The sequence below is a fragment of the Halichoerus grypus genome, chromosome 5, assembly GCF_964656455.1.
Source record: "Halichoerus grypus chromosome 5, mHalGry1.hap1.1, whole genome shotgun sequence".
Taxonomy (NCBI): domain Eukaryota; kingdom Metazoa; phylum Chordata; class Mammalia; order Carnivora; family Phocidae; genus Halichoerus; species Halichoerus grypus.
In genome coordinates this window covers 111994327-112009607 of record NC_135716.1, presented here as the reverse complement: position 1 = coordinate 112009607, position 15281 = coordinate 111994327, and the positions used below count along the sequence as shown (strand labels likewise).

The 15281-nt window shown below is 39.7% G+C and overlaps 1 protein-coding gene and 1 long non-coding RNA gene across 3 annotated transcripts in view; one reads left to right on the top strand and one right to left on the bottom strand.

Moving 5' to 3' along the window:
* Nucleotides 1-5542, bottom strand: part of LOC144381899 (uncharacterized) — a 131809-nt gene extending 126267 nt beyond the window's left edge. For both annotated transcript variants that reach the window (XR_013448052.1, XR_013448051.1), the window contains exon 1: nucleotides 5170-5542. This is a non-coding gene — a long non-coding RNA (uncharacterized LOC144381899). The remainder of the gene's footprint in view (nucleotides 1-5169) is intronic.
* A 177-nt stretch (nucleotides 5543-5719) lies between these two features.
* EPHX4 (epoxide hydrolase 4) overlaps nucleotides 5720-15281 on the top strand; it is a 42032-nt gene continuing 32470 nt past the window's right edge. The window contains exons 1-2 of the mRNA XM_036103356.2: nucleotides 5720-6095; nucleotides 8331-8416. Of these exons, the coding sequence (XP_035959249.1) occupies nucleotides 5865-6095; nucleotides 8331-8416 (317 nt within the window). The 5' untranslated portion in view covers nucleotides 5720-5864. The remainder of the gene's footprint in view (nucleotides 6096-8330; nucleotides 8417-15281) is intronic.

The window sequence follows — 15281 nt, the reverse complement described above, 5'->3', positions numbered from 1 at the left end:
CCTAACTAGGGCACTGACGAAGACCTATTGCAGCTGGGGGGGAGGAAAACAGAAATAAACCCTCTAATGTAGGACAAGGGCAGGAAATACATCATGGGTCCAAACCATTAGAGAGTCCCTGTCACTGGGGACAGGAAAGGATCATTGAGAAGATCCCACCCTCATATCCAAGATACCCTGATATCCTGATATCCATCGTGCCTGCCTGTGAGGCTAAATTAGGACAGCAGAGAATGCCCCTCTACCCCCTGCCCTTCCTACCACCACGGTAATAAGCATTCAGTAACGAAAGCAGTCTACTGCTATCAGAGAGGTAAAAGCATGGAGAGAGACCATCTCTGTATTACTTATCACTAAGCATAAATAAAGACTTAAAGATGAGCATGTAGCAAAACAAACAAAAGCTGAAAGAATTTATTGTCAGCAGACCTATTCTACAAGAAAGCCCAAAGGAAGTTCTCTGGTAGAAGGAATATGACACCAGACAGAAACTTATATCTATATAATGAATGAAGAACACTGAGAATGGCATAACTGGAAGTAATTATAAAATTCATTTTATCTTATTTATAAATGCCCCAAAATATAACTGTCTAAAGCAGAAATAGTAGCATTGATAGATCCAAAAGAAAGAAAGAAAGAAAGAAAGAAAGAAAGAAAGAAAGAAAGAAAGAAAGAAAGAAAGAAAGAAAGAAAGAAAGAAAAGAAAGAAAGAAAAGAAAGAAAGAAAGAAAGAAAGAGAGAAAAGAAAGAAAGAAAGAAAAGAAATCCATCATTACAGATAGATTTTAACATTCTTCTCTCAGCAATTGATAGAACAAGTAGACAGATAATCAGTAAGCTTCCTAATAGTCCTGAACAGCATTGCCAACCAATTTACCTAATTAACATTTATGCTGCACTCCAGGTAACAACTTTTCAAATACAGTTGGAACATTCACCAAAATAGACGATATTCAGAGACATAAAGCAAACCTTGACAAATTTAAAAGAACAGGTAGTTTTGAAGGTAAACTCTTGGAACATACCATATTTAAACTAGAAATTAACAACAAAAAGATCATCTGCAAAATTGTCCAAAATATTTGGAAATTAAGCCATAAATTCAACGACTTAAGTGAAATGCATAAAATTCTTAAGAGACACAAACTGGCAAAGAAAAAGCAGATCATCTGAATAGTCCTATAACTTTTAAATAGATTGCATTGTATTTTATTTTAAGATTTTATTTATTTCTTTATTTGTCAGAGAGAGAGAGAGAAAGAGAGCACACACTAGCAGGGGGAGTGGCAGGCAGAGGGAGAAGCAGGCTCCCTGCTGAGCAAGGAGCCTGACATGGGACTCGATTCCAGGACCCTGGGATCATGACCTGAGCTGAAGGCAGACGCTTAACTGGCTAAGCCACCCAGGCATCACCGATTGAATTACATTTTAAAACCTTAAAAAAAAAAAATTAAAAAAACAACTTGAGACCTAGATGGCTTTTTTGGAGAATTCTACCAAACATTTAAGGAAGAAATAATATCAATTTTATATAAATTCTTCCAGAATATATAAAAAGATAAATAAGAAATATAGATACAAAAATCATCAACCAAATATTAACAAGTTGATTTCAGCAATATATAAAAAAATATAGTACTTCATAACCAAGTAGGGTTTAATCTGGGAACGAAAGTCTGGTTCAACATTCAAAAAATGTTATATGTAGAGACTCTTAACTATAGGAAACAAACTGAGGGTTGCTGGAGGGGAGTTTGGTAGGGGGATGGGGTAACTGGGTGATGGGCATTAAGGAGGGCACTTGATGTAATGAGCACTGGATGTTATATGCAACTGATGAATCACTAAATTCTACCTCTAAACTAATAATACACTATAGGTTAATTAAATTGAATTTAAATAAAAAATTTAAATTTTTTTAAAGATTTTATTTGTTTATTTGACAGCGAGAGAGGGAACACAAGCAGGGGGAGTGGGAGAGGGAGAAGCAGGCTTCCCGCTGAGCAGGGAGCCCAATGCGGTGCTCAATCCCAGGACCCTGGGACCATAACCTGAGCCAAAGGCATATGCTTAACAACTGAGCCACCCAGGTGCCCCCAAAATGTAAAAATTTTATATGTAATTAACTATATTAAAAGATTAAAGAGGAAAAACTTTGATTATCTCAAGAGAAGCAAATGCCCTTTGACAAAATTCAACCTCCATTTATGAAAAAAAACTCTCAGAAACTAGAAATAGAAAAGAACTTCCTCAACATGATAAATGGTGTCTTTAGCTCATATTATGTTTAATAGTGAAAGATGAATGTTTTCCCCTGAAGATCAGGAATAAGGTAAAGATATCCATTCTCACTACTCCTATTCATTATTTATTGTACTGGAGGTCCTAGCCAGTGCAATATGGCGAGAAGAAGAAATAAAAGGCAAATATGTAGGAAGGAAGAAATAAAACTGTCTCTATTCACAGATGACACGGTTATCCACAAAAAATTCCAAAGACTCTTTCAAAAAGTTACTAGAACTAGTAAGTGAGTTTAACAAGGTCTCAGAATCCAAGACAAAAAAAAAAAAAAAAAAAAAAAAATCATGTTTCTTTATACTAGTAATAAGCAACTGGAAATTGAAAAAAGTAGTATTAACAATAATATATAAAAAAAGAAATACTTAGGTCTAAATATTACAAAATATATGCAATATTTGTATGTTTTAAACAGTGAAAGATATCAAAGAAGATCTAAATAAATGAAGTGATATATCATGTTCATGGATTGAGCATAATATTGTTAAAATATCAGTTTTCTCCAAAATGATTAATTTTTGCCTAAAATGACAAACTAATACTAAAACTTTTTTTGAAAAGGTAAGTAAGCAGAATAGGCAAAACAATTTTTATAAAGAAGAACAAAGTCTAAGGACTCATTCTACCTGAATTCTAGACCTACTATACTACTTTCAAAAGTCATGACAAGTGTGGTATTGAAGAAAATATAGCCATATGGATCAATGAAACAGACTAGAGGCTTAGAAATAGTCCCATACGTCAAGTGATTTTCAGCAAAGGTGCAAAAGCAATTCAACAGAGAAAGAACATTCTTTTCAACAAAGGGTGCCAAAACAATTACATATCCACACGCAAAACATAAATGTTAATCCATACTTTGTACCCTATACAAAAATTAACTCAAAATGGATCATAGACTTGGTTCCTTGAAAAATTAAAAATAGAATTACCATATGATCCAATAATTGCACTTACCAGGTATTTACCCAAAGAATACAAAAATACTAATTCAAATATGTACCCCTATGCTTATTGCAACATTATTTACAATAGCCAAATTATGGAAACAGTCCAAATGTCCATCCGTAGATGAATGGATAAATATGTGATACACACACACACACACACACACACACACACACACACACACAGGAATATTACTCAGCCATAAAAAAGAACGAAATCTTACCATTTGCAACAACATGGATGGATCTGGGGGTATAATGCTAAGCAAATAAGTTAGAGAAAGACAGATACCATATGATTCCACTCACATGTGGAATTTAAGAAACAAAACAAATGAACAAATAAAAAAAGAGACACACCAAAAAAAGAGACTCTTAGCTATAGAGAACAAACTGATGGTTACCAGAGGGGAGGTAGGTGGGGGATGGGTGAAATAGATGATGGGAATTAAGAGTACACCTATCCTGATGAGCACTGAGTAATATATGGAATTGTTGAATCACTATATTGTACACCTGAAACTAATATAAAACTGTATGTTAACTATACTGGAATTAAAATTTTAAAAATAATAAATAAAATAAAACTTGGGGAAAGTTGAAGAAAAATGGTTCATAGATCTAAATATAAAAAATAAAAACATAAAACTTCTACAAGAAAACATAAGGGAAAGAAATCCTGCTGACCTTGAATTATGAAAAGATTTCTTACATTAAAGGCCAAAAGTACCATCCATAAAAGAAAAAAAGTGATACATGAGATGGCATCAAAATTAAGAAACTCGGGGGGGGGGTGGCACCTGGCTGGTTCAATGCATAGAGCATGTGACTCTTGATCTAGGGGTTGTGAGTTCAAACCCCACATTGGGCGTGGAGCCTACTTAAAAAGAATAAATAAATAAATAAATAAATAATATTTTTTTTTTAAAAAATTAAGAGGGCGCCTGGGTGGCTCAGTTGGTTAAGCGACTGCCTTCGGCTCAGGTCATGATCCTGGAGTCCCAGGATCGAGTCCCCCATCGGGCTCCCTGCTCAGCAGGGAGTCTGCTTCTCCCTCTGACCCTCCCCCCTCTCATGCTCTCTCTCTATCTCATTCTCTCTCTCAAATAAATAAATAAAATCTTTAAAAAAAAAATTTTAAAAAAAAAATTAAGAAATTCTGCTCTTCAAAAGTCTCTGTTATAGGAATGAAAAGACACAGTCTGGGAAAATGTTTGCAAATCTCATGATGTTTGATAAAGGATTTGTATCCAAAATATATAGAGAACTCTTGAATTCAATAGTAGGAAAACAACACAATTTTTAAAAATGCATAAAAGATTTTAACAGACACTTTGTCAAAGAATATATTTGATAGCATTCAAGTACATAAAGATGCCTACACATTATTAGTCACTAGGAAAATGTAAATTAAAATCTCAACGAGATACTACACACCTCTTAGAATTGCCAAAATTAAAAAGATTTTTTTGACAATACCAAGTTCTTGCAAGAATATAACCCTACCATAATTCTTACACATAGCTGGTATGTATTCGAAATTGTACAGCCACTTTGGAAGCCAGTTTGGCAGTTTCTCATAAAGTTAAATGCAACTTACTACCTGACCCAGCAATCCCACTTCTAAGTACTTACCCAGGTGAAAGGAAAACATGTTCACACAAAAACTTCACACGAGTGTTTATAGTGGCTTTATTCATAATCACAAAGTGGAAAAAACTCAAACGTCCTTTAACTCGGAAACGGATAAACAATATGACACATTCATTCAATGAAAACTAACAAGCAATAAAAAAGAAACTATATGTAACAGCATAGCTGAATCTCAGATGCATTACGCTAAATGAAAAGAAGCCAAAAATAAAAGGTTACATATTATTTGATTCCATTTATATAAGAGTCTTGCAAAGGAAAGACTTACGGGGATAGAAAACAGACCAGGGCTTTCCAGAGGCTTGCCTTTAGAACCAGAGAGGCCTGGCTGGGCTGATAACCACTCTGAACCTTGTTGGAGAGTATCAACACCGTCAGAAGAATGTTAGGAATGAATAAAGTAATAATATCCGTCATGTAGTATGAAAATCGTCGTTCACTGCCTCTCTTCCCCGCGCCCCATAATTCTATGATCCAGAAAAAGGCCTAATGAAATTGCACCAGTTGACTGGGCAATGAGAGGACTTGAACACTGGTCAAAGTAAGAGCGGCGCTTCCTTCTGCGCTTCCCAGGATGATTTGGGCAAGTCTCCCCTTCATCTTCCCCACAGTTGAGCGGTTTAGAACTGGGATCACACTCTGCGGAGGAAGGCCGGTCCCAGCCTCGCCCAGGCCGGGGCGGAACCCGCAGCGCAGGGGGTCTGCCCAGCGGCGCTCCCGGGCAGGGCGCAGCGGCCCCGGAGCGCGCACCGTGAGTGCGGGAGCCCGCGGCCGGGCCACGGGACGCCGGCCGAGCGCAGCCGCCCCGGGGGCCCGCGGGGAGGCGCGCGCGGAGCCGGCTCCCGCGGAGCGGCTGGCGGGCCTGGCGCGCCGCCGCGCGGGCTGTCTCGCTCCGGAGCCCGAGCGAGCGCCGCTGCTCCCGCGTCCCCGAAGGGCAGCGGGCCCCGCCGCCGGCCCCGCCCGATGGCGAGGCTGCGGGATTGCCTGCTCCGCCTGACGGTCACGATCCGGTCCCTGCTCTTCTGGTCCCTGGTCTACTGCTACTGCGGACTCTGCGCCTCCGTCTACCTGCTCAAACTTTTGTGGAGCATCGGCAAGGGACCCGCGCAGACCTTCCGGAGGGCCGCCCGGGAACACCCTCCTGCGTGTTTGAACGACCCCTCTTTGGGTACCCACTGCTACGTGCGGATCAAGGTGAAGGCCGGCGCGGGCCCGGCGGTATCGGGAGGGAACGTGACGGCCATGAGGGCAGAGAGCGCTGGGCTGCTCCTTCCATGACGCCCAGCGTCCCCTAGTGTTCCTGGGGCTCGCAAGAGCGCGCGGCGGGGACAGGGAAGATGCCAGGGGGAGGCAAGGCAAGGGGGGCGAGGTGTGGCGGGAGAGGGGTCGGGACCGTGTCTGTGTGTGTGTGTGTGTGTGAGAGAGAGAGAGACAGAGAGACAGAGAGAGACACAGAGAGACAGAGAGAATGAGAATAGGTTATGAGGCGGTTCTCTCATTAGGGTCCTATATATCTATTACTGTCCCCTCCTGCTCCACCGCAACAACCCAGAATAATTCTGCTCTCTCTAAGGGAAGGCTGTCTCCTGTCACCTTTTTGCCCTTTAGAGCTCAGATCAGCTGTAGGGAATTGTTCCTGGTCGTGCCCTACTGTCTCATGAGGCTGTCCTTGCCTAAATTTTAGAGATTGGAAGAGTAAATAGAATAAGTCATTGGAAATAGGACTTTATTCAGAGTAGCAGAATGGAACATGCAGAGATGACCTAACCAGCATGAAACAATAAATAAATGGTGTATGTTTGTGAGCAAGGAAGCAGACTTATGAAGTCAGAGACCAAAGGAATGGAATAAAAAGTAAATGTCAACCATGCATTCAGACTGGAACTGTTCATGCTTATCCCAAGCCTCCTGGCAGCCCACGGATATTCCATTTCCTGAGGCTCCAGGTGGTGAAGGGATATGGCCCTTCAGGATGCACCCTGCAGTCTGACTCACAGGCCTTTCAAAACTAGCCTCACATGAGGGGATATCTATGTCACCAAAGTGCAGGATTCCTATTAGGAGCTAGATGGTCCAACTGCTAGAGTTCAAAAGAGCAAGGGCACATTTTTCTTACCCTTATTCAGCCTGGGGTTGGCATGAGAATGAAATGAATTGATATTTGTAAAACAAACAGACAAACCCAAATAAACAAAAACTTAGAACAGTGCCCAGTATATAGTAAGTGCAATTAATTATTTGTTCACTAAGTCCAATCAAGTGGCCAAGACTCATCACCAATAAAAGAAGTTATTGAACTTCTAGAAAGGCATTCTGCAGTTGAGGGCAAAGTCAAATTTGTTATCTTAGTCCAACCTGAGGAGGAGAAGCAGTGAAAAAGAGTCATCTGGAATTCCTCATAATGCGTTTCCTCTTAATCTGACTACCTAAAGAGTTTCCCCAGAGACAGAACCAAGGAGTGGAAAGAACATTGTCCTGTAAGGTAGGACAGAATGGGGTTCTGGTCACAGCCCTGCTCCCAAGCACCTTTATGACCCATGTTAATATCTTTGGACTTTAGTTTCCAAATCTGTAAAAATGATAGGGTTGAATAAAATGACCTTGTAAGATTTTTTTTTCACATCTGGAAACCCTCTTGCTTGGGTTACCTGATATAAAACTCAGTCTCTGTGCTCATCTTTGGGTTCTTGGTTTCTTTCTTCACTTCTTTCTGAATTTTTGTTTTCCTTTCTTGCTTTTTTTCTCCATTTTCTTCTTTTCAGTTTGCTTTTTACTTGCTGTATTCCTGTCTCACTCCCATGCCTTTTATTTTCCTTGGGCAGTCTTGTCTCCCACATGCAGAGAGAAGTCTTGAGCACTCAGAGAATTCTGCTGTTAGAAATACATTGACATGACATGAGGAGCAGGAAGCAAGGGGAGCTGTACATGCAACTCCCGACTTAAAATAATAATGTGGGAAGGAGAGAACTAAAAATAAGGAAAGGAGGTGTGAATTATATAACTGATGGCACAGCTCTTGACGGGCAAGCTGAGAAAAGTACATGACTAGGAGGTAAACATGGCAAGAATATAAATTCAGATCAGAATTATTTACATGTCCTGTGGAATTTGAATGAGATGAAATGTGACACATCAGTAAGATGAAAGTCACAAATTGTGACATTGTTCCAGAAGCTTGTAACATATAAATTGACCTTGTAGGTAGAACAAGAAGGCAAGGTACTATAAAGGGAATGTCAACAAAAGTAAATCTAATTTACTCTATTAATAAATCATGGAGCTTTTTTCTTTTTGAAATTTAATAATATTTTATTTCTTGATATTAAAAATAATGCAAGTGAGCTTTTTCTTTAATGAAATGGAAATACTAAATGCACTACTTTTGGCAAAATATCACTAAAATTCCATGCCCTCTATTTTGTACTGCAGGATTCGGGGTTAAGATTTCATTATGTTGCTGCTGGTGAAAGAGGCAAACCACTTATGCTGCTGCTTCACGGATTTCCAGAATTCTGGTAAACTTACCAACCAACTTTTTCTTTTGCAGTAAGGACTTGGCTAATCACAGTGTCATTTTCTTGTTAAGACTTTTAATCGACCTTACTTTATGATCTCTTACCCAGTTATCCTTCCTGAATGCTCCTGAATCACAGGGATGGTTTTCCCTCTATTCTAAAGAAATGTGCATGGTACCAGCCTAATTTCCTTCCTTCCTTCCCTCCCTCCCTCCCTTCCTTCCTCCCTCCCTCCCTTCCTTCCTTCTTTCCTTCCTTCCTTCCTTCCTCTTTCTCTCTTTCTTTCTTTGTGAAAAATTAAAAGAAGTATTGTTTAGTGTTTCAAATTTCTGAACTAGCTACAAAACAGTTTTTATAGTATCTACTGTGGACAATATGCCACATTGGGCAGGGAAAGGAGATTGAAAAGAAACCAAAGGTATAGAGTGCCTCGTATCTGGAAGGTCTGGGAGAAGCCTCAGGTGAGGGGAAAGTGGAGAAAGAAGAGGACTCTTGGAAACTGAGGATGAACTATTTCCTATGCATGTAGCAACAGGCTCATATGAATGCAGGATAAATTAAGGACCTAAATATTTCACATTAGGAAGAAACCTATAACCAAAAATATACAGTTGCTAGTTACCTAGGAGAAAATGTTCTGTTCTCCTTTGAACCTCACAGAGCCAAATAAGTACAGATGAAAACAACATATGATTAAACTTTTAAAAAATGAATATCTTTTTAAAAGATGCTACATATGGTGGTGAAAGACAACCAGGCTTTTGATAACACAGGGCTATGATCTTGAGACAGTCCACAAACTAAATGCAAAGAAATAGATGAAAAATAATCATATCCTCTGAGCTGACTGAAAGGCAGAATATGTTGTATCTTTTGAAAGGTGTGGGATGATGCCCCGTCCCCAAATTTCTCCCATATTATCACTCTTAACACCTAGAATTTCACCATTACGTATTCTGCACCTCCTTCACAGTTTTAAAGATTTTGTGTTATCCAAAGTCCTGACTTAAAATGCATCTAGCTCTCAGAGAGATCTGACCATAATACACCTTAGTTAATATGTTATCAGTGAAAGAGACTTCTTTAATAAATACATTGAGAATGCTAGTGCATGAGGTATTAGGTATTGAAGAAAAGAATGGAGTGTGGCAAAACCCCATGTACCTCATCATTTTTCCAGAGCAAAAAGTCTATAGATGTCTTTTTCTGAGATTTTTCTCCTCATGAAGATTTTTCTCCCCCTGTATTCGCCTACATGAATAAACATAAGTCGTTTTCATGTTAAACTTTTATCTGTTCTTCCATCTGGAGACAACTTAATTAGGTGGTAAACAGCCCAGTACAATTCAAGCATATGTATGTAGACTCGTTTAGTGGAGTGCTTGACATGATTGGCTCACGATAAAATCGAAGTCTGAAGCATTAGTCAAATCTGCATAAAGTAACATAGGCGGTGAATTCTGGCTTAATCACTTACTCTGCAGGATCCTGCACAATCATCTGCAATAATCTTGCAGAGTTGTTGTGAAGATAAAGAGAGTCAAAATATGCAGAAGGCCTTTCACATAGCCCCAGTGAATACGCAGTAAATGTTCATTTTCTTCATTCCCACTCGCTCAGTGGGGAGAGCCCTGCGCCAGGGCTAGCATCCGCCATGCATTTATTAATAAAGTCCCTTTCCCTGACTAAGTATTAACTAAAGTGCACTGAGATCATACCTCTTTGAGAGCTAGCTGCGTTTTAAATCAGGACTTCGGATAATACAAAATCTTTAAAGCTCTAAAGGAGGTGTAGAGTATGCAATAGTGGAATTCTAGTTTGAAGAGTGAGAGTAACGGAGGCGTTCGGAGACAGGCCATTGTCCCAGACCGGTGAAAAACGAATTGTCTGACTGCTGCAACTGGTGCTAGTTAACATTTACAGACCATCTACTGCGTGCCAGGCACTCTTCTCGGTGTTTTACTTACATCTCGTGTAAACCTCACCGCTGCCCTTCTGAAATCGGCAGGGTCAGAAAGTAAGGCACACCTCACTTTTGAGCTTCAGAGCTGCGCTCTCCTGCTTGTCCTCAGTATATAGGAATGAGAATCATCTGATATCAAGCAGTGCTTTTCACCCTTCAAATTTCACACCTTATAGAAACATTCAAGAGGGTGTTAAAAGTTAGCTAACCATTCAAGAACACCTCACTCTAACATTTTGGATCATCATTCTAAATAAAATTCGTGATCTGTTGCAGCGGGGGTGGGGAGGTGGGGGGTTGATATTTAACTTTTTAGAAAGAAAAGATTTAAAAGCTATTCTGTCACTCCACCTCATATCAACCCCAGTACTTGTCCATGCTCTTTTCTCTCCTGAAACTTCACTTCTTTCATGTGGAACAGTCTACCAGGAAGATAAACATAAACCTACAACCTCTTCAGCCACCTGGTAATTGTTTCGAAGAAACAGCAAATAACAATGATGCCCTTTTGATAGAGGACAGTTGATGCTCTCTGTCATATTTAAGAATGATACCTTTGTACATTTTTCACAGTACATTTGTCCCTTTATTTACTCTTCATAAGAGCCCTTTGGCAAAATAGAAATGCCTGGTGATTCTTGTACGTGTCCTCTAATCTCCAGGGGACGGGACAGCCTGGGAGAGGCCCAGCACTGGTCCTTGGACATCAGTCCCATTTGCTCTGGCAAAGTCAAGTCTTGGATGTCTTACTCCAGGAACACCCTTGCCATGACTTAAAAAAAACAACAATGAACCCCTCATAGCTCAGTTACTCAAACAGCATATTGAATTCACTAAGCTTTGCTGGCCCTTAATCTGAAAGCTACCCAGGTGTTTAGGGTAAGTCCAAAAGCAACTACATGGAGATTGCTGATAATCAGAAACCTCTGTTTGACTGTCATACCCTAAACCAAGACCTCAGTGTTGAGCCTTTGTCTTTCCTTCCATTCAAACTGCCACTATTAACTATTAGGAGTCTAGTCAATTCCATTCAGGTGCTCCATTCAGGAAAAGGTCAAATAAATTCAGAGTTTAGGACAAAGCTGTTTTAAGCCACTTCAAGTCTCTCTCTTGCTTTCCTCTCTTTTTTCAATAGCCCCTTCTCTTGCATTTCTATCTTCTTTAAAAGCCAAAAACAACAAAGTAAGAAACCCTTGTCTGACATTTCAAACCAATTTAAATTTACATTATAAGTATAAATATTATTCCTCTATTAATCAAGTTTTGCCTAAGTACATATGGAATTCTAAGCTTATTTGTAGATCAAGTAGGTCAGGATATTTGATACTGTGAAAACAAAATAATCATAAATTGGCAATGTGTGTAAAAATGATTTTAAACAGAAAAGCACTATACGCATGCAATATGTTATCTGCACTTACCATCATTACCTAAGAATAGCTGTTGAGAATTGGTGACATTTAATATTAGATATTACATGGAAACAATAAAAATTCTGGGCCATCTTTCTTAAATCTAAAGGAAACATCAAACAAGATCTGCATCTCTGAGACTGTTAGCTAAATTATCCCAAAATAAAGTTGTTTGTCAGGAGATGGTTTTTCTCCCACTCTCTCTCCACCTCAATTTGCATCGCTTTTAAAAATATGTGGAGCTGATGCGGCAGTTTCTTTGAGTCGTCTTCCTCACCAGCTGTATGGAATGCGTTCGTCATTACTCAAGCGCTGAGGCAAGGGAGGGCTCTTGGTACACACAGCTGAGCCCAGAGGCTCATGACTATGGCCTTTTCTCTTTTGTGAAGGGGAAAAGGATATTCTACATCTGAATGTGGCTATCCTGGTAAACCAGAAGCCCTCTTATGTCAAGAGTAATCACTAGGAAGGGGGTTGCTTTTTTAGAAGTGTCTTCTGCTATTACCAAACGTACCAGAAAAAAAAAAAGTGGATGAAAATAGCTAGCTTTGTTTCTTTGTAGTATTTTTAGGAGTTACTGATTTTTTTTTTTAAGTAGGCTCCATGCCCAACATGGGGTTTGAACCCGTGACCCTGAGATCAAGCGTTGCACGCTCTACGGACTGAGCCAGCCAGGTGCCCCTGAGTTACTGATTTTATAATATGTTTAACTTCTGTGTTAAGGGGTTCAATTTTGTTTACTATCATATGAATGAAATGCCCATCAGTCTATCTCTGGGGTGATTTCTTTTTCAGCTTAAAGTGTGAATCAAATATGCTTTATTTGTGAATTCTGGGAAGGTTACATTTAAGATCTTTTTGCAATTTATTAAGATAGCAGCTGCCCTATTTCTTAGAAATGTTGAAGATATTGTTTGGCTCCTGTCATGGATGGCAGCAATAGTTGAATTTATTTGCAAGGCAATTTAAATTATTAATAAGAGAATGAAATATGCAGGTATTATGTTTGCATAATCTCTAATGCAATTTTAAATGTAAAATATTGCAGGATTCTGCATGCTACTCAAAGTAGCGTGTAGAAATGTGAGATTTCTACCTTGAAATCTCTCACTAAATGAGTTCTAAATGAAGACATACTTAAGATATTAGAACAATGCACTTTTTCACAGACATTGACTGTAAATTCCCCAACAGGAACTTGGGAACTTCAGTCGTCCTTGCCTCACGGTTTGAACTGGGGCCGAGTTTTATTGAGCAGCTGGTCCTTCTAGCACTATCAACACTCAGTCCTTCCACTCGTTTGTTTCACTTATGCAACATATCTTTACTGAGCACCTACACAGTCTAAATATTCTACCAGGCAGTTGAGGGAGCTCCCATTCGGGTGGAAGCACCAGACACAACAGATTGTTATAAAGCACATGCCCAGTCACCTGAAGAGTGTATGTGCAAGTGCAAGGGTCCCACCCAACCCACCGGTAAAGGTGGGGGCCTGCGAGGTCTCCTGGAAGTGGAGATGCTCAGCGTGAGGAGTTCAGTGAATGGGGAAAGGGCAGGGATTATGGGGAGTAGGGAAATGGCTGAGAGGGATGATGTTGCAGACAAAGGACATCAGAAGAACAAAGTCAAAAGCAAAAAGCAATGCTGCCGTTGGATCACTACAGGGGGCTTCCCACTGTGGGGGCAATGTGCCATGGACTCAGGACAGACTACCTGGGTTTGAATCCTAGGTCTGCTCTTTGCTAATTCTGTGACCTTTGGTAAGGCAATTAACCTTTTTGTACCCCTGAAGCTCTACTAAATAGTAGATAATAATAATACCTACTTCATAGTTTTGTTTTGCAGATCAACATTACTATATGTGAAACACTTAGAATTGTGCATGGCATGTACTAAGAATGATATAACTGCCAGCTCTTTTTATTATATGGCAAATGACAAAGAGTGTAAAGTAATCATGCTGGAAGTTTGGGCCTTAGTCAAATCTTGGAGTTTTGGTCTGCCACAGTGACGAGCTTGAGCTGCATATTATGAGTATAGGTAGACCTTGTTTTATTGTGCTTCATAAATATTGCGTTTTTTGGGTTGGTTTGTTTTGTTTTGTTTTTTTTTTTACAAATTGAAGGTTTGTGGCAACCTTGTGTAGAGCAAGGCTGTTGGAGTCATTTTTCCAACAGCGTTTTCTCATTTTGTGTCTCTGTATTTTGGTAATTTTTGCCATATTTCAAACTCTTTCATTATTATTATTACATTTGTTATGGTGATCTGTGATCAGTGATCTTTGATGTTCCTACTGTAATTGTCTTGGGGTGCCATAAACCACACCTATATGAGATGGTGAATTAAGGATGCATGTTGTATATGTTCTGCCTGCTCCACCAATAACCCTTTCCCCCATCTTGCTCCCTCTCCTTGGCTCTCCCTGTTCCCTGAGACACACAATATTGAAATTAGGCCAGTTAATAATCTTACAGTGGCCTCAAATATTCAAGTGAAATGAGGAGTCCCATATCTCTCACTTTAAATCAAAAGCCAGAAATGATTAAGTTTAGTGAGGAAGGCATGTCAAAAGCTGAGACAGGCTAAAAGCTAGGCCTCTCCCACCAGTTAGCCAACTTGTGAATGCTACGAAAAATTTCATGAAGGAAATTGGAAGTGCTACTCCAGTGAACACACAAATGATAAGAAAGTGAAACAACCTCATTTTTGATATGGAGAAAGTGTCAGTGGTCTGGATGAAAGATCAAACCAGCCACAACATTCCCTTAAGCCAAAGCCTAATCCAGAGCCAGGCCCTAACTCTCTTCAATTCTGTGAAGGCTCAGAGAGGTGAGGAAGCTGCAGGACAAAAGTTTGAAGCTAACAGAGGTTGGTTCATGAGGTTTAAGAAAAGAAGTCATCTCCATAACAGAAAAGTGCAAGGTGAAACACCAAGTGCTAATGGAGAAGCTGCAGCAAGTTATGCAAAGATCTAGCTCAGATCATTCATGAAGGTGGCTACAATAAACAATAAATTTTCAATGTAAATGAAACAGCCTTCTATTGGAAGAAGATGCTTTCTAGGACTTTCTTAGCTAGGTAGAAGTTAATGCCTGGCCTCAAAGTTTCAAAGGACAGGCTGACAATCTTGTTAGAGGTTAATACAGCCGGTGACTTGAAGTTGAAGCCAATGCTCATTGATTATTCTGAAAATTCTAGAGCCCCCAAAATTATGCTAAATCCATTCTGCCTGTTTTCTATAAATGGAACAACAAAGCCTGGATGACAGCACATCTGTTTACAACATGATTTGCTGAATATTTTAAACCCACTGTTGAGACCTGCTGCTCAGAAAAAAAAAAAAAAGATTTCTTTCAAAATATGACCACTCATTGACAATGCACCTGGTCACCCAGGAGCCATGATGGAGCTGGTTTTCATGCCTGCTAACACAGCATCCGTCCTGCAGCCCATGGATCAAGGAGTGATTTCTACTCCTTAAGTCTTATTA